A 23172-nucleotide genomic window follows, 5' to 3' on the forward strand; every position below is an offset into this window, starting at 1 on the left:
AAACAACTTTTTGTTCAAAAAAATTTTCATTTATTTGGAAAAGTTAACATGAAACAGACAAAAACAGTAAGCCAGACAAAATGGGATGTAACCAAATTGGAAGAGGGAAAGGGAATTAGAATTACTTCTTTTAAATACCATTTTTTAAAAATGTAGTGTATTTTTTTTTATAGATTTTAATGGTATACAGACTATTTCATTTCAAACTTCAGCTAGTTAATTTACAAATTTTTACCAAAAAAAAAAAAAAAAAACAAGACAAGACATGTAATGACTTAAAAAGTTAGTTAAAAGCACATTTAAAGTAAATAAAAATCCTTGATATTATTCCAGTTTAATTCAGTTGTTTACCTTGTCCACCTTGGCCTGTAGAATCCATGCATCCATTATCTTGTGAAACTCCCTTGATCCACAGCATCCAAACTTGTCTTGACTTAATTTTAAAAATAATCCAACCTGGGACTTTTCCCCCCCTTTCCCAGATGATTATAAAAAAAGGTATATAGACAACAGTTCATATCTAATATAAGTCTTGACAGCAACAAAAATTCTACATTAGCAACACTGAAGATGGTGGAAGGACATAAAAAAATGTTCTCTCTTTCTGCATACATCTCCAACCATTTGGGCAGCAGAACAAACTTGATACAAGATGAGGCCTAGGGAAAATTATCAGAGGAAGAGAAAGAAAAAATGCATTGTCAGTTATGCATGATCAGACATTTTATTGGGGTGTCAATACCTGCAAAGCCATTTGTCCCACTATCTGTAAATTATTAATGTAAATCAACATTTTATAATGAGCAATAATGAACAAGAGCAATGGGGTAGGGTAATAGGATGAAACATGTTCTGACAAGGTTTTCTTTAAAAATTGTAAATCACCAAGTTTGAAATCATTTGATAGCTTTGCAGATACTCCCCATCAAATAACATTTGCATAAATACAGGCATGTTTTAAAATCATATAAATGCAATTGGTTTAAACAGTAATAAAATATAGTATCAAAGTAAAGTACATCAATATATTTTATAAGCATTGCAATTAATAACCATATAAATATTTGTTAACAATCCCTGTCATGTATATATTAACAATAGTGTAAAGCGTTGTTATCACAGAGTTGTTTCTGCTGCCAAATGAAAACAAAACCCTAAACATGTAATGGATACCAGGCCTGACCTAGACTTAATTAGCTGCCACAGATAAGATGTGAAAACCTGACCATTGAAAAGGCAAGCTGACAACCGGTTACTACAATGAAATGTGTAAGTCAACAGCCATTTGTCAACTACCAAACTAAAATGTATCCATCCAACTAAAAACAGGCTAGGTGTGTTGACACTATAAAGGTTGTAATCACAACACTTCCCAGAAGCCCTGCGTTCCATGCTGTACAAATAATTACCACAGCAAATACCAACAAATACTTGCCATTGCTGGTTAAAATTCTTTTATTTATCAGTTTACAAAAGCTCTTAAACATGGATTACCCAAAGTAAAACCAATAATCTCTAAATAATAAAATTTATTAAATGTTAACTTTAAGGTGATCTCAGATTTAAGAGCCATTGTTGTATTTAATGTAATGAATCATATTCTACAATGAGTATTTTTCATCTAGTCTACACAGGTCCAGTAAACAGTGCCATGAAAACAAAAAGCCATAACAAGAATAGAGATAAAGATAATTGTCAAGTTGGTCGATGCACTAAAGTGTTGTAATTTAATTTTTTGGGAGGCTTTTAACCACAATGGCTTCACAGAAGCCATAAAAACAGGTTACACATGCATACACTAAATTTACACTAAAATAGTGTTAAGAAATAGCAAGTTGTTAAAATGGTAGTAAAATATTTAAAACAGCTAATTAATCAACTATCAATTAATAAATTGTATTTCAAGTCACAACATCACATACATACTAAGTTACAAGTTTTTCTAACCTAAATATCGAAAGAGTGTCAGTATTGCAGCTCTATTATAAGAATTGAACCATATGAACGGCATCAGTATTCAGCATAAATTGTTTTATAGAACACAGCATCGCTTCCTTCAATAAACTATATAAATTTGTTTTTACAAAAATAAGTAGGCCTACTTAGGATGTCTTTTTAGGAGACACTTTAAAATGTATTCATAGCAAGGACAGCATGCATACAAGTTTCTATTCAATTTAATTATAAAAAAAATGTTTTCAAATCTTTATTAATTTAAAAAAAAAAAAAAGACTTAGTTTATCTTTTATATTTAGTTCTTAATTTTAATATTTACATTTGTGGTAAAAAAAAAAAATTCCTTTACTTTTGCTAAAAAATTACAAGAGCTTTTTCAAAGTTAATTTGAAAATTTAACTGTAGCTGCTAGTGCATATATTTTAATATAACAAATGGTGTGTAGTTATTTTATTTTCCTATATTTATTGATTACTTTAAAATATTGACTGTAAAAAAAAGCTAAATGACACAAAAAAGAACTAGTATTTATCAAACCTGTATTAAATATTTCGCGAAAGATAATATTCCATCCCGACAAAAATAAATTACTTTAAATAAGAGGTGTTTCAAAACTCAGAAAAAATAAATCAAACTTATACATTCAAAACTTCTAAACAAACTAAAGCCACCTCATAATTTAAAAAAAGAACATCCCTCGTCCACAGAAGCGAACACTTATATATTTTTAATAAATGCAAGTAAATTTATTCAACATAGTTTCTACTTTGGGAGAAAAATAAGGGGCGAGTTGTAAATATTAAGTAAGTGTCAGATAAAAGGTTAGTTAATCTTTTCAATGTTCTTTACATTATTGTGCAGCATACACACAAAAAAATTAAAAAGCTTCAATGCTAAACATTTAACTAGACCCAGTAATGTTTACAAATAGGAAAACGTTTTTCGTTTGTTTTACAGTGAGGCTCAGGGTTAAGAATTTAATCCTAGCAAGCGGTCTTTAACTTTTAACATTTAAAAAGTACATGGTTCGGCAATTAGAGATTTAAAACGTGTGAGTTTTCAAATACCTCATCAAATTTTAAAATACATGTTTCAATTATGCTTCAAATTTTCCAACAAATAATTAGTATTTGTTTTAATATATTCTCCTCTTTATAATAATTTTGCTATAATTTCAACATTTTAGCTTTTTCTATAATGTAAAAGTAGAATAATTATCTTTTACTGAAACATTTTTAACCTGGAGCCCCATTAAATCTTCAAAACTTTAGTGAAATACATTAAACTATTTCACATCTTGCATTACCAAGTTCTTACTCAGTGGTTTTTAAAATAAAACAGGTTAATCAAATTGTATGTCTTCTGATAAAGTACATGTATTTGACTAACAAATACTTTGTTCTTATAACTTGATCTTCAAACCAGTATTTTAATAAACCAATTTTTTTTTAACTGGAAGCCTGAACATAAAAAAAATTAAGTAATTTTTACACAAAATCAAAATTGTAGGAGGTACATGCTGCGTAGCCTGAATTCATAAGACTAGATTCTAAAAAAAAAAAAGGAGCAAACAAAAAATTTGAAAAACATAAAAGTATCAACGGAAAAACATAGTTTTCTAAATACCTTTGTGTTTATCATATTTGTATGCATTTCCTTTTTCCTTTAACAATTTAAGAAAATACTACAGAAGATAGCTACACATAGCAGTTATTAATTTCTCTATGTTTTATTCTACACTTACTTAATTTTCTGGCAACATTATGGCCTGACCAGGAAGGAATTATGCAATTTTATTTAGAATTATATCATAGGTAGCGAGGTGATAACAAACAAGACCCTTAATAAATGACTGAATAAATAATAAGGGAAGAATACTTTCAATACACTTGTACTTGTAGGATTTTGTAAAACAAAAGATAAATTTATTTAAAAACAAAAGAATAAAAATTAGTGAAGAATGAAGGGATAGAGATTTGATGATAAAAAATGTATCTACACTCCTTTGTGGTTTATTAGTTGCTGTGTTTTAAATAGATGTAAAGCTTTGAAATTAAATAGTTAATGAGAGACATGGCAGTAAAATATCAGATTCCTTTAAACACTTATTCTACTTTTACAGTAAAATGCAATTTAACTATCAAATTTGCCATTGTTAAACAAATGAGCAAATTAATAACAGTTGTATAATGGGTACATAACGTAGGATTAACTAAGCCAGAAATTACAAAACCAGAACAACACAAAATTAATATTTTAGTAGCCCGGAACTGAACTATTAATTCAATCTGCTGTTTAATTAATGCCCTGTATTCAATAAGTTCAACAGTAAAAGAATTTTTTGATATTTTACAAAGAATAATATCCTGAGCAATTCACCAGAAAATATACAAAAACTGAACTGGCTGTGTAATGTTTCATACTTATAAATATTTACAGTATTATGATGCCTCTATCTACATTCAATTTTTAAAGAACAATATGTAGAATAATGTACATTTTTTTTCAAACCTGCAGCATAATTTGACTTACGCCTAGCAAAGATAGCACTGAATTTTTTTAGTAAAATAAAATGGAAAATAGCTAAATTCACTTTTAATACCATGTCTCCCTGCAAGCATTCTTTCATTTTGAACGGAATAAGCATTTTTTTAAAGTATGGATGAATTTTTATGACACATTACATAAACTAATTTTAACATGAACAAATATAAAACAAAGTTTCTTACTCTATACTTATAAATGTTTGTCCTTTACAGATTTGACTGTTTATTTAAAAAACTGAAACTTTAAGTGTCCCAAATAACCATATTACTGAATGTCATTATATACAATATGCAGCGCCCATTAAAGCATAACCGTTGTCAATAGCACACAGCCATTACAGAATACTAACTGTGCTGTTGCAGCTAGTTAACTAGTTGAAACCTCAGCAAAAATCCATGACTTACAAACATGGAATACACTACAATTGTTTTAGGGATACCTCAACCATACAGCAATTTATTATTTCCTATATGACTACAATAAATGAAAGACTTGTGATAATAGAATTCTAAAAACTGGCTTCATGAATAATTGTAAAAGTGGCACTCAAGTATTTATTTTAATGGATACACCTCAAAAGCAAAGACATTAAATACACATAATGCATGACTTACTATACTAAGCCTGTATGATTAATAATGAGAAGTGTAATAATGAAATAAAAGTTTAGTTACACAAGCTTTTAAATGCCAAATGATTTTTACATTTCTTATTTTAATGAAAGGTGAATAGGTAAGAAGACATTTTGGATTGGAGTTTGCTGCAAGCACATTCAAAGCTGAACTTCAGTTTTGCTGATGTGTAAACAATTATATAATACTTTCTTTTTTACTCAAAGTAAAATCATAATTGTTCACATTTTAAAATATGAGAAACAATAAGGTTTCCTCTAAATATATTTAGTAATTATTTTTTAAGTGTATGTGTAAGCCATGAATACAAAATAAGTTTAGAAATATAAATCTTAAGAAAAAAATTAAAATCACACTGTTTAGAAGGAATTATAAATAAAAATTAGAGAACTGAATCAAAAATGTAGATAGACATCTTGAGCACCTGAAACAATGAAAAATTAGCAACAAAACAGATTGTTGTAAATTGACAAAAATGAGTGGAATGTCACATTGTATAATAATAAAAACAGGACAAAATATTGCATGCTGGGAGTTATCGCAGATATTTGTACAACAAGAGTTGTAAATGTATTAAAACGGAAAGACAGCCATAAAATTTAACCGGAGTATTGCCATTTGATTTTAGACAGTAAACAAACATCACCTGAACTTGAGGTCATGTTTTAAAAACAAGAGCAGATCCAAATTACCAAACAACAAAACAGATATTCCAACACAACGTTAGAAATTGAATGTTAAAATACGTATAGAAGAAAGACTGCTGCACACACTAATAAAATACATCTAAAATCTCAGATTTCTCACTCATTCAATCAATGCTTATACTTCTTACAACAACAGCAAAGAACATTACAACAAACAACCAAACCCAATGAGCAAATTGATCGGCTTATTAATGTCTGAACAACGACTAATGGGAAAATCCATGTTTATAAAATTGCTTAAAAGGCCTAAATGAACCTTTAAAAATGTATAATATATTTATATATTTACAAAGTCTTCAAAAATGACTTGTCCTGTACAAAATAATTCAAATGATAAATGCAAGATAAATTGCAATTTAAATGATAAAAGTAAATGGGATTTCACCCAATTTTAATTATTTTTTTTAAATCACTTAACATTTTAGAACACATTGTGTACAAAAATTTAAAATCATGATTTTTACAAATCTGTTTCATAAAAAATGTTTAAAAAAAAGATATCCAAATTCCAAAAAGTAGGGTATCTAAAAAAATTTAACAAATTTGTTATATTTAGTTTATATGTTGGCCTACTTCATTTTCTGGGTAAAAAAAAAACTTTGATAAAATGCTACTTCAGACATATACTGTTAAAAAATTAAATCCTTAATTTTATTTTAAACGTCTCAACATTATGTACAACTTTGTTTATGAAAGGCTTTATCCTGCATATGGTGCAAGATTTTATTGAATATTAATTCTTCAAGTAATTTTTAACATAAGAGTTTGAATCTAATAGGTACATAATGAGGTGTTGAAAAACAAAATTCTATCACACTCATAATGCAAGCGTTCTGTAAAATAAACAGCCCCCATTCCCTACATACACACATGAAACACAACAGTGTCAAATATATATTAAATTTTCTGGCTGTCACACAAAGTAGCAGGTGGAAAAGAATTCAGAAACAGTGCTGTTGCCACACATCTCAAAAAGGATTGATATTACTTCTTTTAGCTTCTATACAAATACGCATTTGGCTAATCAAATTTAAATCATGTAATAGCCCGCAAGGAAAGCATCTACAAACAATAGTGAGTATTTTCTCTATGAACGCAACATAGAAATGCAATAACTTTAAAATAAAGGACACCACTACATTCAATTATCAGCTTATCTTTCATTCCAACATAAGAGAATTTTTAATCGGTATCCACTTTTACGTGTTAAGTGCATTGGAAAACAATTCCACCCTTTCATTCTTTACTGACACCAGATTCATATGCACCTGTTGACTTCAGAGTTGAGCACAAGATTGCAGCAACTTGTCAATTGTAACGCAATCATAAATTAAATACATTTTGGAATTACAGCTCAATAAAACTGAACAAGATGGTATATTTTACCTCAAAAACAACATGAGGTAGTTAACTGACAGGAAGTCTTGATGTGTGGTGCATAGAATTTTGTATCACAATTGAGCAAATCACAATTACTACATAAATTTTGCGGCTTAGGGATGTATTATAGATATGATCACGAATTACTAGGATTGTACATATATTTTGCAACATGCTTAATTTAAACTTGACGTAAAAAATCTGCAAGCGTTCCCTAACTGTAGTGTCAAGCTTTTCAAATCGGTGAACCAAGCTTATTGAGGAAATTAAAACTGTACGTAGAACAACATAGAAAGGGCACTTGTGGCCTGCAGGAAGTCACTTTTCATCTCAACTTCTGGAAAATAAATTGTGAAAATGCTTGATAAAGCACTGCAATAACGGTACATTGTTAACGTGTGACAAATGCAAGACAACTTACCCTCTGTGGATTTCAACAAAAATATGATTAGTTCAAAATACTAACCCTGAAGTCAACTGACGAAAATGAGTCAGCGAATAAAAAATATCTTGAATCCTGAAAAAAAAAACTGAACGGCACCTTGCCTACAACTGCTTGCAGCAAAATTATAATGGCCTGCAATAAATTGTGTGCATAAAATCACAACATTTGCACAACACCATAAGAACAATACCTTCAGAATTGAAGAGATGAGTAGTAATCCAAAAGTCTAATGTCTGCGGCTACTGCTGTAATCACGTTCACGGTCAGTTCTCTCTCTTTCAGTGCGTTCTCGTTCGACTCGTTCCCTGTCTGCTCTCTCTCTGTCACTGCGCTCACGTTCTACTCGTTCACGATCAGATCGCTCCCTTTCTGATCGTTCCCTGTCTCTTTCACCTCCCCTATCGCTTCTTTCACTTCTTTCCCTCTCTCTTTCTCTTTCACGTCGATCCTCATAATGACGCTCTCGTTCTCTGTCTCTTTCTCTGGAGCGTTCTCTGTATTCCCTTGGATCTCGTTCTCTGCTTCGTGATCTGTGTCGAGATCGCTTCTCCATCCTTTCTCTTTCCCTATCTCTATCTCTGGACCTGGATCGTCTACTGCTCCTAAAGGACACAACATTACTATTTTCAAATCTTTACATAAATATTTTTAATAGCACAAATGGTCCTAAATATGCAACATGTAAAACCTTATGTGCAAGTAGCATTTTGATAAAAAACAAATATTTATACCTAGATCCATATGATTTCTCTTCAATGCCATGCAATGTATCCTGTAGAGAGCTGATTAAGATTTTACAGCGATCATCTGATGCTATCTTAGACTGTTTTATTAGTGAGATTGCTGTGACTAATGTTTCTATAGCACTTGGGAAGTCCCCTGTGAGGGAAAAAAAGGATTTAGAAATGCATTAGAGAAATAATTATCTGCTGAAATTACTAACATCAATGAACAATTACTTTTAGTTGAATAAATATTCCATTTCAATTCCTAATTTCTGATCAATATATTACCAGAGCTGGCATCTTGTACTGCTCTATTTATAGCACTGCTAGAAACAGTCTTGTTTCGTTGGAAAATTTCTTCAAATTCTTGGTCACTTAACTGTGGTGGTGGTGGCTCATGTCTATAAATAGGAAGGATATATATATTATAAGAATGTTTGTAAACTTTAATGAAACTTAATAGATATGTTTGACTTTTAAATTACTATAATTATAATAAAATATTTCATACAATAAAATGTTAAAACTTTATGGACACTATCCAGATTATTTTGACAAAATTATGATAGTACTTAACTTTTGTTATTTAAAATGGACAATGTTATAACAAAGAATGAAAAGATTTTATTTATTTGTTTTATATATATATTAAAACCACAGGGATGCCACTCTTTTTGTAAGCAAATCCTGAAATTCAATCCCCCAAACTATACTGATCTTGTAACCTATTATGAATATTCTGGAGGCCACGGAAATTCCTGAGTGTAGCTCAAATAAAAATAAAAACATAATTTTTCCATCACTTTTCAATAAAAAAAATTTGTCATGCTTAAGATAATGGATATGTTCAGTGAAGCAGCATACAATGTTTAACAATCTAATTTACGCTTTTAAGGATTGTATATTTGATTAAAATATGTACCCATCCCCCTAATCCTAGACTAACAACCTCATTGAACATTATAACCATAACTAGACCAACTCCCTTATATTACTTGAAGTTTCTAGAAACCTTCCACCCTTCTCCAACAAGCAACAATACAAACGCCTTGTACTATTGACCAAATGCAATATTGTTTCAGTTAGCCATGCTGAAATTGGTAAAACTTTCTAAAATCTAGTTTACACAGATAAAGAGTTATTTCCTTAACCTCTTTTACAGTGGTCACATGTATACTATACACAGCTTGAAAAAAAAATTCACCAAAAGTTAATTTTATCAGAACGTGTATACTGTGCATGAACAACAATTAAAAATGTTCCTTGTTTGCAATGATGAATAATGTAAAAGTTATTGAACTACTCGTGTTCTGAAAATATATATGCTCTTATCTAGGTTTTTTAAAAAGCTATTTTCTACTTATTTATTCTATTTATTTAACTCTCTAAGGCCGTTATGACACTGCATGCCATACCATAACTACGTTCCCTGTGCCCAATAGCATTTTCCTATTTAATTTGTTGTTTTGCCGAATTTAAGTTTTAATCATAATCTAGGTTATAATGTTAGGGCTGCCATTTTTAGTTGTGTTTACTTCTTGTAGTTTTCCCGTTTAATTGATTTTGTATTTTATAGAATCTTTTTTTAAAACCACTTACAAATTGGCATTTTTTTTTAAACACTGCAGAATCCTATTCAGGATCCGTGGCTTAACTATTTTTGTCGAAGCATTATTAAATTAAACAAATCTAATGTATTTATTCCAATACCATGCTGTCCATGGTTTTTTTTTTTGGTAGAAAAATGGACATTCATTTTTTGTGAATAAGAACTATTGAGAAAAAGAGCTATCCTTTCAACAAATAAGTAAGCTGTAACTACCACACAGATCTCTAGCTTAATGCCTATGAGTGATGAGCTTTATAAAAACTGCAAAGAAAATTATCAATTTTTTTTTTATATAGAAACTACAGAAACAACTGAGCTAACAATTTTCTTTGCAGTAAGGTGTATTTGAGATGTGAAGTGCTTTACATTTCACTAGGAGGGGGATAAAATCACTGCAGTAAAATCTGGATTATGAGAAATCTGTTAGACAACATAACATAGCATACTAAAACTTATTTTAGTATCAACAAGAGCAAAGTACAACTGCATTCAAGCACAATCCAGGTCACTGAATAAATTATTTAGTTTCTACAGGCAGTGATGCATATAAAATTTTAGTCCTAAAAAAGGAACTAAAATACTAAAAATCTTTAGTACAGAGATGACTGTACTCTAACATCAAATTTTAGGTTAAATGCCAACTTTGATTAGACCAAACATCAGTATAGAAATTAAAGTAGCGTGAAGTAATGCCAATGTTGAATAACACTAGGCTAGACCTATAAGTTTATTGACTACTTTATAGTTCAAATTGTACATCTATATGTGCATGTAAGGGAGAAAGCAAAATAAGCTGTAATAATACTACATCCTTGATAATAAAAAGGCTTTCAGAGTGCCAAATTTCTTAAGTTTTAACTGCCTGGATTTTTTAGCTGCAAACCCGGGATTTTTTGCTAAACAGGAAACTTTAAAAAATGATAATTCTCAAACCTAGAAATTCAGAACAACCCTGAATAGTGGCAACCCTGATTATATATGACTTAAATCCAAAATCACAACACAAATATTTTTCATATTTAAAAGAATGATCTAAGCCAGTTTAAAAATATATTAGAAAAAATAATTTAACAGTGAAGAGTTTCTTATTAACAAAATGTAACAAAAATCTACACACTCCCTCCCAAATTAAACTGAAACAAAAATCTTCCAAGAATTATTGAAATCCAACCTGATTGGTGTTTTTCTGATGTCGGAACGTGAAGGCCTAAAGGTGGATAATTTTTAAGCAATAAGCGGGTTTAAAACAATTAATAACAACTAACTGAATTATGCTAAAAGGCGAGCCCAATCAAAAAGAAAGAATCAAATACCTATCAGGTGGAGGTCTGGCATATGGATTTTCAGCATATGCTGCAGTGGGGGGTGGTCTTCCATATGGATCAGGTGGTGGATGTGTTGCCTAAAAGCAAATCATTTATTAAGTCAAGAGACTGGCTAAAAGCTTTACTAAATAATACTCAGTGAATAAGCCTTTACTAATAAAATGTGAATTATCATAAATAAAACAGTCCATAACTGATACTTACAGTTGGTGGTGGTCCTGCTAATGTGGGGGGGAAGAAAGGGTTATGTCCAGGAGGAGGTACATGACCAGGTGGAGGAGCTGAAGTTACTTGTGGCATATTTGGAGGGGGTATGCCTACAGGGGGAAAATGTTTGACATTTCAGACATGAGGGTATAAACTTAATGAAATTTTTTTTACTGAAACCTGAATTAAAATACAAAAAGTAGAAAAACATTTTAGTTAAATAAGCCAAGTTTGTTTTTAAAAAACCCCACCTGGTCCTGCAATGTGAGGAGGTCTCAATCCAGGTGGTGGTACCGGCTGAGGTGGAAGAGGACCAGTTGGAGGGTAGGTTGCTGAAAAATTGAAGCAGTTAAAATAGTTTGATCAGCGTAATATAGTAAAAAGTAGAAAATCGTATCTTGACCCATCTTTGTGAGAAAACAAAATTTAAAGCAATAAATTATTTTTAAAGTTTTAAGAAAACATTTTATTTTTTTTAGTTTTGAGAAATCCACCTTCATACAGTTAAATCATACTTCTCAATTGATAAATTTAATTCTGAAATAGGCCTAAATTAAGCCATAAGGTTTAGATTGCTATTCAAATAATGCTGTAAAAATTTGTTTCAACGCAAAGCAGTAGGCCTATTTAATACAAATTATGTACTTAATTTAGTCAGTTTTAATGATTATTAATTTGATTTATATCTAATTACTTCAAAAACATGCCCCTTTTTATAAAAAAAAAAAAGCCAAAATACAACAACTTAAAAGATTTGAAAACTAGCAGGAAATTTATTCAGAACCTATGCAAAACAAAACCATAACCAAATAAAGCACTTTAACCTAGATTGTTTAATTTACATTTAACTTCTATTCTACAGCCACAGTTTAAACCACAAAAACAAGAGATTTAAAGTACACAACATTACTGCTCAGTGAATACTGATTTGATGAATAATCATGTGTACACATTTGAGCTTCAACAAAAAGCTGATCACTAACTTGACCAGTTTTTAAATGATCTTATTAGGAATTATAAAGACAAAACAAGAGTACAAACCACCAGTTTAAACAAAAATTAGCCATCACAATTTAGCAATAAAGGAAAAAGTCATAAAAACTTACTGCCTGGTGGCGGTGGTTGGGCTTAAATTTGAAAATTGAAGTGTAACAATGTTTACACTGCAATTTAACTACTATAATATGCACTAATTACATCATCCTTAGGACACACAGCTCTTCACAAATAAGCTGCACTGTTTGCATATTAAAATGTTTCACTATATGTGACAAATAAGTTACAACAATCACCAGCTATTTTTTCTTTAAAGAAATTGCAACCATTAGTGAAAATAAGTCCTCAAAATAGTAACCCTTGTAGCCATTTTTTTTACCATTCTATGGGAGGTGATTTTTTTTTAAAGTGCTCTTTCCGTAAGCCAAAATTTAAATTGGCCTTTGTAACAAAAATATTTTGCAAACATATTTTAAACAATTTTCAACATTAAAATCATGTTACTGCTTTTTATCTAGTAGTTAGTTAATAAAGGATGTTTGCAAAAAAAAATTTTTTAAATAATTTATAAAACAATTAGCTTAAAAAATAAGGCTATAACCAGCTGGAAAACAATACAGGTACATTTAACAAACCTAGCAGTACTGGTGATGGGCCACCAAGAAAGTCCTTGTTCATTGGGGGCCCACCTGGCTTAGGGGGCCTCCCTGTGAACAAGTAAAAGTTTATATAAATACACCTAGGCCAACATAATGCTGTTCAAAAATGGGTGGAACATGCATCCAACATGTTGGTACCTCCTCAGATTATTTTCAGTATTGGGGAAATAAAAATCGCTACATATATAGAAGAATACTGAACTGAAAATCTGAATCAAATATCACAACCATGTAATGAGACTCAACAAACTACACATATACACTAAGGATTTTAGACAGACCAATAGTTCACCTTACAATAAATCAAGTGCCCGCAAGCACTTTAAACTAAAAGGGATACCAAGCAAAAAAAATAAATAAATAAACAATTTTAAATCTCTTACTGCTCATTTTTAAACAGCTTATAAAACTTAGTGTATTTTGTAAATAAAAGTTTGTTTAGTTAAAACAAGCTACTACACAATCTTCAATCTTTTTAATCTGAATTAATACCCCAAAAAATGGTTTAAATAATGTCTATGAATTAACTTACCAGGCCCAGAAGGTCGTTCCCAATCTGATCTCATGGGTGGTGGAGCTCTTGTATCCAAAGGAGGTGGTGGCCCTCGCAAATGTGGGGGTGGCATTCCCATTCTGGGTGGCTGCAAAACAGTAAATAAAAACAGCGTATTTTGAGTGAACAAGTCCTATTAAAAGCCACATCCAGACATGCCTACCCCGTAGTGATAGAAAAAAGTAAGTCATACATAAAAAGAAATTGAAGCAAAAAAGGGGAAGTTATGCAGAAAAAAATTAAATTAAAAAAAAAAAAACACTTACATCAAAACACGGTAGACACTAATAGATGGACAGTTTTAGAACATGGTTATATAGTATATTTAGTGAATATCTCAGCTACCTCTGTAAATTATTTAATTTTAGCTAATATTTATTTTTAACTACTTAGAACATTTTTTGGTATTACCTCCTAGTGTTATAAATGAAAAATTGTCTTAAAATACTGCCTAACCCTAATATACCTCCATATTTAATTTAATGAAGAGTTTAAGATAAATACCAAAAAGAACATTACTTTGGTATTACCTCCTTGCTTTAAAAATGAAGTTGTCTTAAACTACTGGCCCCCCCCCCGATCTCGGCCGTTGAATTTTTTTAACATTGTCAAGTAAATGGAAATGAATGTCGACATAATCATACTTTCCCCACTCTCTTTTCCAACTAGATAAATAATTTTTTTTTTTTAATTTTGCATTTTTAGTAATAATAAAATGTAGCAGAACAAATTTCAACCAAAGACTGGTGGAACAAGACATGATTTAATGAAATTTAGCAGGACTATTCGGCCACTGGTAGGCATGTATGCACCACATTATAGTTGCAACCAGGGGTTATCAAACAAAATTTACAAAATATTTGGTTTAACTAAAATTATCTGTTTATGTACCTCTTAGAGAAGAGTAATAACACTCACATTCATGAACTAAAAACCCAGATATAACCAGTAATTTGTGTTATTTAAAATATAAAAATGTACAACAAAGAATTAGTGTGTAAATTATCAGGGCATTTAAACAGACCATAAAGGGGGCGGTGTGGCATATTAGTAGAGTGCTAGACCCCCCAGCTCTGATGTTCCTAACTCATGTTAGGGAGAGTGAAGGTGGCTGGGTATAGTGCTTACCACACTATCCCTTCATATGCAGAAGTAACCGAAACAGGTAAACTCTACCTAACTTGCCCTATGGATGGTCAGTTTTGAAAAGGGAACTTAACTTCTACTTAAACAGAACATTACTGACAGTCTGTACACATATGTAATGCAAAAAAACCTCACTATTTTCTAGTGTATAAAATAGGAATTATGGGCTGTCAATAATGTAAATTGGACAATACCTCAAGCCGTGGTGGTGGCCCTCTATTGCCTGGAGGACCTTGTTGACCAGGTCGTGGAGGCATTGGGGGCATTCCTGGAGGCGGTCCTGTTACAGGTGGTAGAGTTCCAGGTGGTGCAGTTGACAAATAGTCTGTGCAGGCTCTAACCAGCTCTGTTAAGAACATTTGTTTCTCAAATAACGAAAGCACAACATACTCCATATCAGGAATATGGTAGTACACTTTTAGTAAAGCCTTACACATGTTAGATTCTAATAGTGCTACAAATATTTTAAAGAAAATGAACCATATAGCAAATAAATAAATAACTTACGAGCAAAATTCAATGGGCCAGCTCCTCTTGTTGGAGGTCCAGTAACTTGTGGTGGACCAGGTCTAAGTGGAGGAGGTCCGCTTAGACGTGGTGGAAAACCTGGTGCTCCCTGTTGTGGTCCTGGTGGGGGTCCACGTTTGTCTAAAATATAAATAAGTATTTAAGTTTTTTTATTTAAAAACAGCTAATTTGATCTTGCAATAAATGATTGTTCTATGCAAAACAGTAGGCTGGAGCTTAAAATAATCCTTTAAATTACCATTTCTAAAGTTCCCATTTGGTGTTGAATCTCTTCCTGGTGGCCCACGTTCATCTCTACGATCCGCATCTCCAGGGCCACCTCCGCCTGTTTTACGAGCCTGTGCTTCAAACTGATTTAATGCTTGTTTGGTGAAGTGGCTAACTTGTGGTATTTGGCCATGGAGTTCTTTGCGTGGTAGTCTGTCAAAAATGGTGCGAGATGACTGCTCTGAGCCAACAATTATCAAAGCAAACCTGTTGAACAATTAAATAGAATAAGGTTAGTTTATTTGAAAAATTGATAGATTTTAAAAGAATATTAAGATAGTGAGAAATACATTTACACACCTTAATAAATAAATAAAACAAGATTTTTCATTATGCTTATTTGAGTATTTTGATCTCAGACAATCATTCTAAAAGTATTTACTTACACTAATAAAACTGCATATTATAGTCATGAAACACTTAAAAGATGAAAACATTCCCAACCCTGTTATTATCTAAAAAAAAATAGCAGCAGAAACAATATTTTTAAAAACAATAACTAACCCTTTTGATTGTCCATTGGCTCTGTTTTCATAAAATTTAATTTCTAATAAATCTGATACACCAATTGAGCTCATTGCATCAGTTAGGTCTTGATCTGTTGTCCACTGTATAAAATATAATCTTTCAGAGTTACAAAGTCATAGAATATAGATTGTAGTGCGATCAAAGAATTTTTTTCAAAATATATCAACAATTCTGTTCAAATTAGTAGGGCTAAAGTTCTTTGCATATTGCAATACTTAGGCCTATAGGCCTAATTAAAAAATGAATAGAAAATTTACCCATGTTAAGTTGCCTATATACAGCATATGTTTTTTCCCTGTATGTGCTGATGCTGAAGCAGTAGATGGCATGGATGTGCTGTTAGACCTAGAGGGAGTCTTACTTCCAGAGCGATCCATTGGCTACAAAGAAAAATTTCATGTAGATCATACACGTTTCAATTCTAAAGGCCTATATAACTAAAAAAACCTCATGCATTAAGCCAAATTAATAAAGAGTAAAACCGCTTAAAAATAATACTGAAAAGCTATACCTCAGCACTGGAACGTGTAGATGAAGCTGTGATAACATCATCATACAGATCTCCACCTCCACCAAAATCTGCATCCTAAAAATATGTAACGATGGCATTAATAATAGTAGGTTTAGCATTTAGGTGATGATCCGAAAAATTAATTAGCAGAAAAATATTGGCAATTTTCCTTCATTGGAAACGGGAGGATTATTTTTAGGCCGATTCTAGTCGGAATAAGATACGCATGCGATACGCATGCGCAATGGAGAGAAACGACGACTTGCCTTAGCGGCGATGTTTTCTATAGTACTGCGCATGCGTGTGTTTACAACCGCAGAACCCTAATACCAACCCTAATCCTATCCTTAACCCTATCCCTAATCCTATTCCTAACCCTAATCCTATCCCTAACCCTAGCCCTAATCCTATCCCTAACCCTATCCCTAATCCTACCCCTAACCCTCATTCTAGCCCTAACCATAGCCATAGGTCACTTCGCATGCGCAGAACTATCTTTTGCCGAAAAATCTTATTCCGAGTAGACACTTCGTTATTTTTAACATGGTGGAATTTAGGCCTAGATCTACATCTCGAAAGTTTGATTCATAATTCCTATGTGATGCAAAGAAACATTGAGATTGAAAATGTGTAGGCTGAGATGTACAATGGACAGGAAAGAAAAAAACGAAGTGACTACTCTGAAGATTTTTCTCCACAGTCTGCAAAAGATAGCTCTGCGCATGCGCAGTGACCTATGGCTAGGGTTAGGATTAGGGTTGGTGTTAGGGTTCTGCGGTACCATCGAAAACATCGCTGCGATGGCAAGTCGGAGTTTCTCTCCATTGCGCATGCATATCTTTTTCCGGCTAGCATCAGCCAAGAAAAAAAGCAGGCAGCGTTGAAATCTCAGTCTAAATAAAATATTTTGGCCATTTCTAAATCTAAGGCATTCTAATGTCTGAGTTCATATTTTTCATAAAGAAAATGTGGCTAATAAAAAAAAAAATTTAAATTTTAGACAGGCTGTGTGCAACAAGGAAATTTTTATGTCATAGTTTAAGATATCGGTAAAATCTTAGTTTAGCGTCGTAAATTCGGCCAAAACTAGTAATGTAGGAGAGAGTGCAATAATGAATATGTCATTAAATATGAGTATATTTTCGTATATTTTGATAAATAATTATAAATAATTGAATAATAGATCACCATTTATGGTTAAATCAATTTAAATATCCTGAAATTAATTTTTATCAACCCTGTTCGAGATAGTAAATTTGCTATTAAAAACAGCAGCCATCTTAAGAAAATGTTATTTAGAGTAGCTTCCCTTTCATTTCTATTCGTATGAAAATGTATTTAAATATGATTGTCTTGTTGTATAGTCCGTATAACAAAGCATTTTTTTTTTAAATTCTGCTCTTTAAAAACTGAATGTCCTAAGAAACAACTTTATTAATTCTAGAAGCATTGTGAGATGCAACTTGTATCCATGTTTTAAATCACGTTTTTTTTCTTTCTAATGTTTATTTGATCTTACTATTACTATAGCCTATAGTTTGAGTTTTTTCTTATTGTTTGAATGTTCACTATTTTCATTTCAGGTTTTTCTTTTCATCAGTTAGATCTAGTGATTCTATCGTAACTTATGACATTTTTTTTACTTCTCTTTACCTTAATTAAACCCCAACCTCCGTCATATTTTTGTTGTCAATGTCACAACAAGTCATAAGGGGGCATCCATAAATGACGTCACACTCGTAGGGGGGAGGGGGGTCCGTAATTTTGTGACGATGTGTGATGAGGGGGGGGGGGGGTTCAGATGTTGCGACGTCACATTTTTGCATTATAAAAAAGCAATGTTAGAAAACGAATTTTAGACGTTATTTCGCGTTTTAGATAACTGTTTTAATAAATTGTAATAGTTTAGACAAGATTTTGGAAAAATATCGATGTTTTTAAAAAATTCAACTGCAATTTTGAGGGGGGTTGTAGGTTGAGGTGTGACGTCATTTTAGGGGGGGGGGTCTGGCTTTTTGTGACGGAGGGGAGGGGGGGGGAAAGGTAAAAATCGTCAAAAAAGCTTGATGTCATTTATGGATGACCCCTAATGTAAAAATTACGCTTTGCTCTGCCTTATCTAAGATCTCTAGCCATAATTTTGACAACAATAAATGTTCGTCATCATTTATATATACAGAGAGACAAAATGTATCATCCACCAGCTTCCCTCACAAAACATCATCTAAAATAATCAGCCACTCCACCCCTTAAGTGCGTGTTGTCATTATGGTCGATCGCAAGTCTCCACCTGTCAGACACATTTTGGTTATCCTTTGTTGTCAAAATGTCAATATCAAGTACCCAAGTGAGTGATATGGGGTTGTCCATAAATGATGTCACATATGATTTGCTACGGGAGTGAGTGAAGATTTGTGACGTCAACTCAGGCGGCTTTGCAATTTATGACGTGTCGGTCTCATGAAAGGAGGTGAACGGGGAAAAATACCTATGTGGTTGATGGAGAACCTCTATAATGCTTTGTTCAATCAAAATAACGATAAATAAGCATTAGTATACGTATACCTTGCTTAAAACGAATTATCATAGCAAGTCTGCTAGTTTAAGACATTTGGCAAAACGGCCTTAACTTAACACATTATCCCCGTCAAAAAGGCTTGCCACCAAATGCCTGCCGACGAATAAGCCGCGTCTAATGCGGGGCGTTAAGAATACGGCCATTAGCATGGGCCGCGTTAGAGCACCAGTAGGCTATCGCGCTTTGTAAGATGACGTAAATACTTAAATTCAATTTCGCTAAACTGCGCAAAAATTTAGTAATGTTCCATCGTTTGAGGAAATTTATTTTCTTGGACTTAAATTGAAATATCATGTTGACTGTCTGGCTCATAATTTCCGAATATCACTTTTAATGTATCAAGATTCAGAACTATAATTTACTTTAATATAAGTGTCATCTTATCGTTTATTGTGCTTTTTATAAAGCGCAGAGCAGCTACAAAATCGGCCGGCCATCCTGTTTTCACCAAGCTTCTTTTGGAGCTTAATATGGGTAGTCTAGTTCTATACGGTGTGAGCTTAATACATTTTTAAAGGGCCGAAAGTCTCAAGACAGCAAGCTTGCAGAAATAACTACGCACGTTTAAATGGACGAGTGATAGATGTGAACACCAACTTATGTAATCAAACTAAACGTCGCAAAAGCGTAAAAAAGGCAGTGCTTGTTGTTTTTTTTTCTATAAAATTAGCCTTACGGTCGGCGGTACCGCTACATGACGTCACGTGCGAGCGTTAACTCGGTGACGATGAGCTAAGTGGGGGAATGAAAAAGTTAGGGTTCAAGAAATGCGACTCGGCAAGCTTTTTACATTTCTTGACCCTTCTTAATAGTTCTTTCGTCCCCACTGAGAAAATGGATCACCAATGAATGACGCGTCATACTTCTACAGCTGGTCTTTCTCCCACAACCATCCCGTTTTCACGAAAAAAAAACCCTGACCCGTCTCCAAAATCACATCGCTGAGTTCTGCTCAACCTCTCCCCACCACAAATCACAATTTCTATATGAAACAATATGTTCATATGTTTGCTCTGTAATAATGCACGCTGTCATTACTATCTTAAGAACGACGTCATTTATGAGCGATCTAATATTGATTTGCTTACTGCAAATAAAGTGTTCAAAAGTTCGACCTCCCAACAATTGTTGTGGTCTTGGATGCACACTATTAAGTCTGATAAGGTCTATTAGTCATTCATGTCAACTATATTAAAAAAAAAAGAAAAATTACTATACAGGGGGTCATCCATAAATGATGTCACGCTTTTTTTGACGATTTTTACCCCCCCCCCCTCCCCTCCGTCACACGTAGTCACAAAAAGCCAGACCCCCCCCTAAAATGACGTCACACCTCAGCCTACAACCCCCCCCCCCCTTCAAAATTGCAGTTGAATTGTTTTTAAACAGCTATATTTTTCCAAAATCTTGTCTGAACTCTGTCAAAATAGAGTATTTTAATCAATTGTTATTACAATGTATTAAAACAGTTTTTTAAAACGCAAAATAACGTCTAAAATTCATTTTGTATCATTGCTTTTTTAAAATGCAAAAGTGTGACGTCGCACCATCTGAACCCCTGCCCCTCATCACACAACATCACAAAATTACGGACCCCCCTCCCCCCTACGAGTGTGACGTCATTTATGGACGACCCCCGGCATATATTAAAACAATACAAAACAATCATATTAAACTTTAAACCACAAAATCAACACAAAAGACATGCGAATAGACAATTTATTGTTTTTAAAACATGGCCGCTGCTTGTATTTACTCATTGTTGTCTCGAACGGGGTAGTTTAAAGTTTATTCCAGGATATTTATGACTGGTTTGGTCTTGGATTGTGATTTGTTATTCAATTATCTGTTATATTATGTAAAATATGACATAAATATGGCCAAATGAAAGAAATATTCATTAGTTACCTTCATCGCACATTACTAGCTACGTTGGAATTTACGACGCTAAACTAAGATTTTACCAAGATATCTATAGAAATGCTTATTTTCCACGAATTATCTCTCATTCATCTAGAATCTAAATCTAGACTTTAGAATCTGTTGTAAGAGTGTAAAGTCACTAAAGTGTAGAATAGTGTAGATCTAGATCTAGATCTAAGTCGTTAAAATTCACTGCTGGCAGGGAAGAAGAAGGCAACATGAAAGAAAATCCACGCTCCATGTCGATGCACACCGAAATTACCTAAAAATCGATTCAGATTGATAAACTAAACTCTTTAAAATGCAAAAAGAATTTCGTAGACAAGAAAAAGGTATATAAATTAAGATATACAATGAGAATAAGTTAATTACTTGGCTGAATTCATCCTCAATATTATCATACAAATCAATGTCGACGCCGTCCGCCATTTTTAGCTAAATTGATTTGTGGACCAGTGTTGCCAGATTTTTTTGTGATGGCCTTGATAAAAACAGACCAACAAATCGACTCTAAACACAGCCAAGCCAACAATTTTAACTGCATCTCAAACAGTCTAGTAGCCTAGACCATCAGCAAATAGGCCTACTTGCTCTGACCTAGGCAGTATTAAAAAATAAAATCTGTCTTTTTTACAAATTTAATATTTAGCCTTGGTCACATTGATAACCTTTTCATTTAGTTTTGACACATTTCTGAAAGAGCAATATCTTTACACCAACCCCTCCCGATAATTTTCATTACACCGTGGTGTCTTTTTTTAGGAGGATTATCAGGCTTAAAATTGTTTGGTATCGTCTTCTTTGCGATAGTGGAACTGCAGGCTGTAAATCGTTTCTTTGTCATGATGTAATCTTCATTTCCGATGTTTTCGTAAGCTATGTACTGCTATAAAAAATATCACTTTTGGGGATGTCGCCAACCCCAGATCTGTGTCCAGATCTTCTCTCTGCAACTGATCAAACCACATAGAGTATAATTTGTCGAGTCGAGTTACGCTCTATTATTATTTCTGTTCTACTTGAGGTTTCTACATCAGTACCGTATGTCTGTTGGTGAGTGACAATAATTAAGGCTAAGCGTCAATCAGGTAAGCACTGCCATATTCTCACATTTAATTTTTAAAGAACCCAACAGGCAACTCGATGACCAGCAGATTGGAACATTTTGCTAATGCTGTCAGTTTTAATAATACTATTAGGCCCAGGGGTTATACATTTATGACGTCCACAAAGAGGGGGGGGGTCCGAAAAAATCGACGTCCACATGTTGAACTTATTGTCGAAGTACTAACATTTTAAAACAAACATAAAGCTCGTATCCTGCATGAAAAAAGTGAAATTAAGACGACGTAGCCACGTAGCTCGTGTTAAATAAAGACACTTCTAGATTCCACTTTTGATATTTACGCCTGATAATAAACACTAGCTGCATCCCGTGCTCCGCCACGGTAAATCTTTTTTAAATGTACCAACTTTGGAACAGAACAAAACTAAACACAACACAATCGAACGCAAGAAAAAAACAACAAACGAAAAAACAAACACAACACTCAAAACATAAACGCAATTTAAATGTAATCATAAAATAAATTCATGCATTTTTTTCAGTACTTTTTAAAATTCACAATAAAGTTTCATGACTAAAACCATTGCGCACCTAATGAACGTGATGAATTAATATAGTAATGGAGAATAGTTGATTAAAAATTATAATTAGTAAACAGTACATTCAGTGAATAAAATAAATAAAAGATAGCCTTTTCAATCAATGCTAATTATAATATTCCAACAATTATTCCGTCTTGCAGATTTTGCATTCACATTTTTAGCGTGAGTTCAATTTATTTTTAAAATACCTCCCTTGGCAAAATTACTAAACAGTTTAATTGAATTTTTCTACCGAACTGTTATTATGTTATTAAAATGTATCCACTTTTTCTGGGAATATAA

General features: G+C 32.6%; 1 protein-coding gene across 6 annotated transcripts; it reads right to left on the bottom strand.

Moving 5' to 3' along the window:
• Positions 1-6: 6 nt before the first annotated feature.
• Positions 7-21680, bottom strand: LOC131954747 (cleavage and polyadenylation specificity factor subunit 6). 6 transcript variants are annotated; one of them, XR_009388794.1, is made up of 19 exons: positions 21595-21665; positions 16722-16796; positions 16468-16590; positions 16187-16290; positions 15654-15889; positions 15395-15535; positions 15082-15233; positions 13721-13829; positions 13165-13236; positions 12640-12660; positions 11785-11865; positions 11531-11643; positions 11315-11403; positions 11173-11208; positions 8681-8793; positions 8399-8546; positions 7858-8269; positions 1054-7559; positions 7-659 (listed from the first exon to the last, which is right to left on the bottom strand). XR_009388794.1 is itself a non-coding variant. In XM_059318492.1 (18 exons), the coding sequence occupies exons 1-17, from the start codon at positions 21649-21651 to the stop codon at positions 7894-7896; spliced, it is 2046 nt and encodes a 681-aa protein (XP_059174475.1). In that variant the 5' UTR covers positions 21652-21680; the 3' UTR covers positions 7-659; positions 7858-7893. The 6 variants fall into 6 exon arrangements, 5 of the variants coding, with proteins under 5 accessions (XP_059174475.1, XP_059174476.1, XP_059174477.1 ...); XM_059318492.1 differs by lacking the exon at positions 1054-7559 and having other exon boundaries at positions 21595-21680; XM_059318493.1 differs by having other exon boundaries at positions 7-7559.
• Between the last annotated feature and the right edge of the window lie 1492 nt (positions 21681-23172).

Source organism: Physella acuta, unplaced genomic scaffold (genome assembly GCF_028476545.2).
Source record: "Physella acuta isolate Inbredline_101_S28 unplaced genomic scaffold, ASM2847654v3 ptg001025l, whole genome shotgun sequence".
NCBI lineage: Eukaryota > Metazoa > Mollusca > Gastropoda > Physidae > Physella > Physella acuta.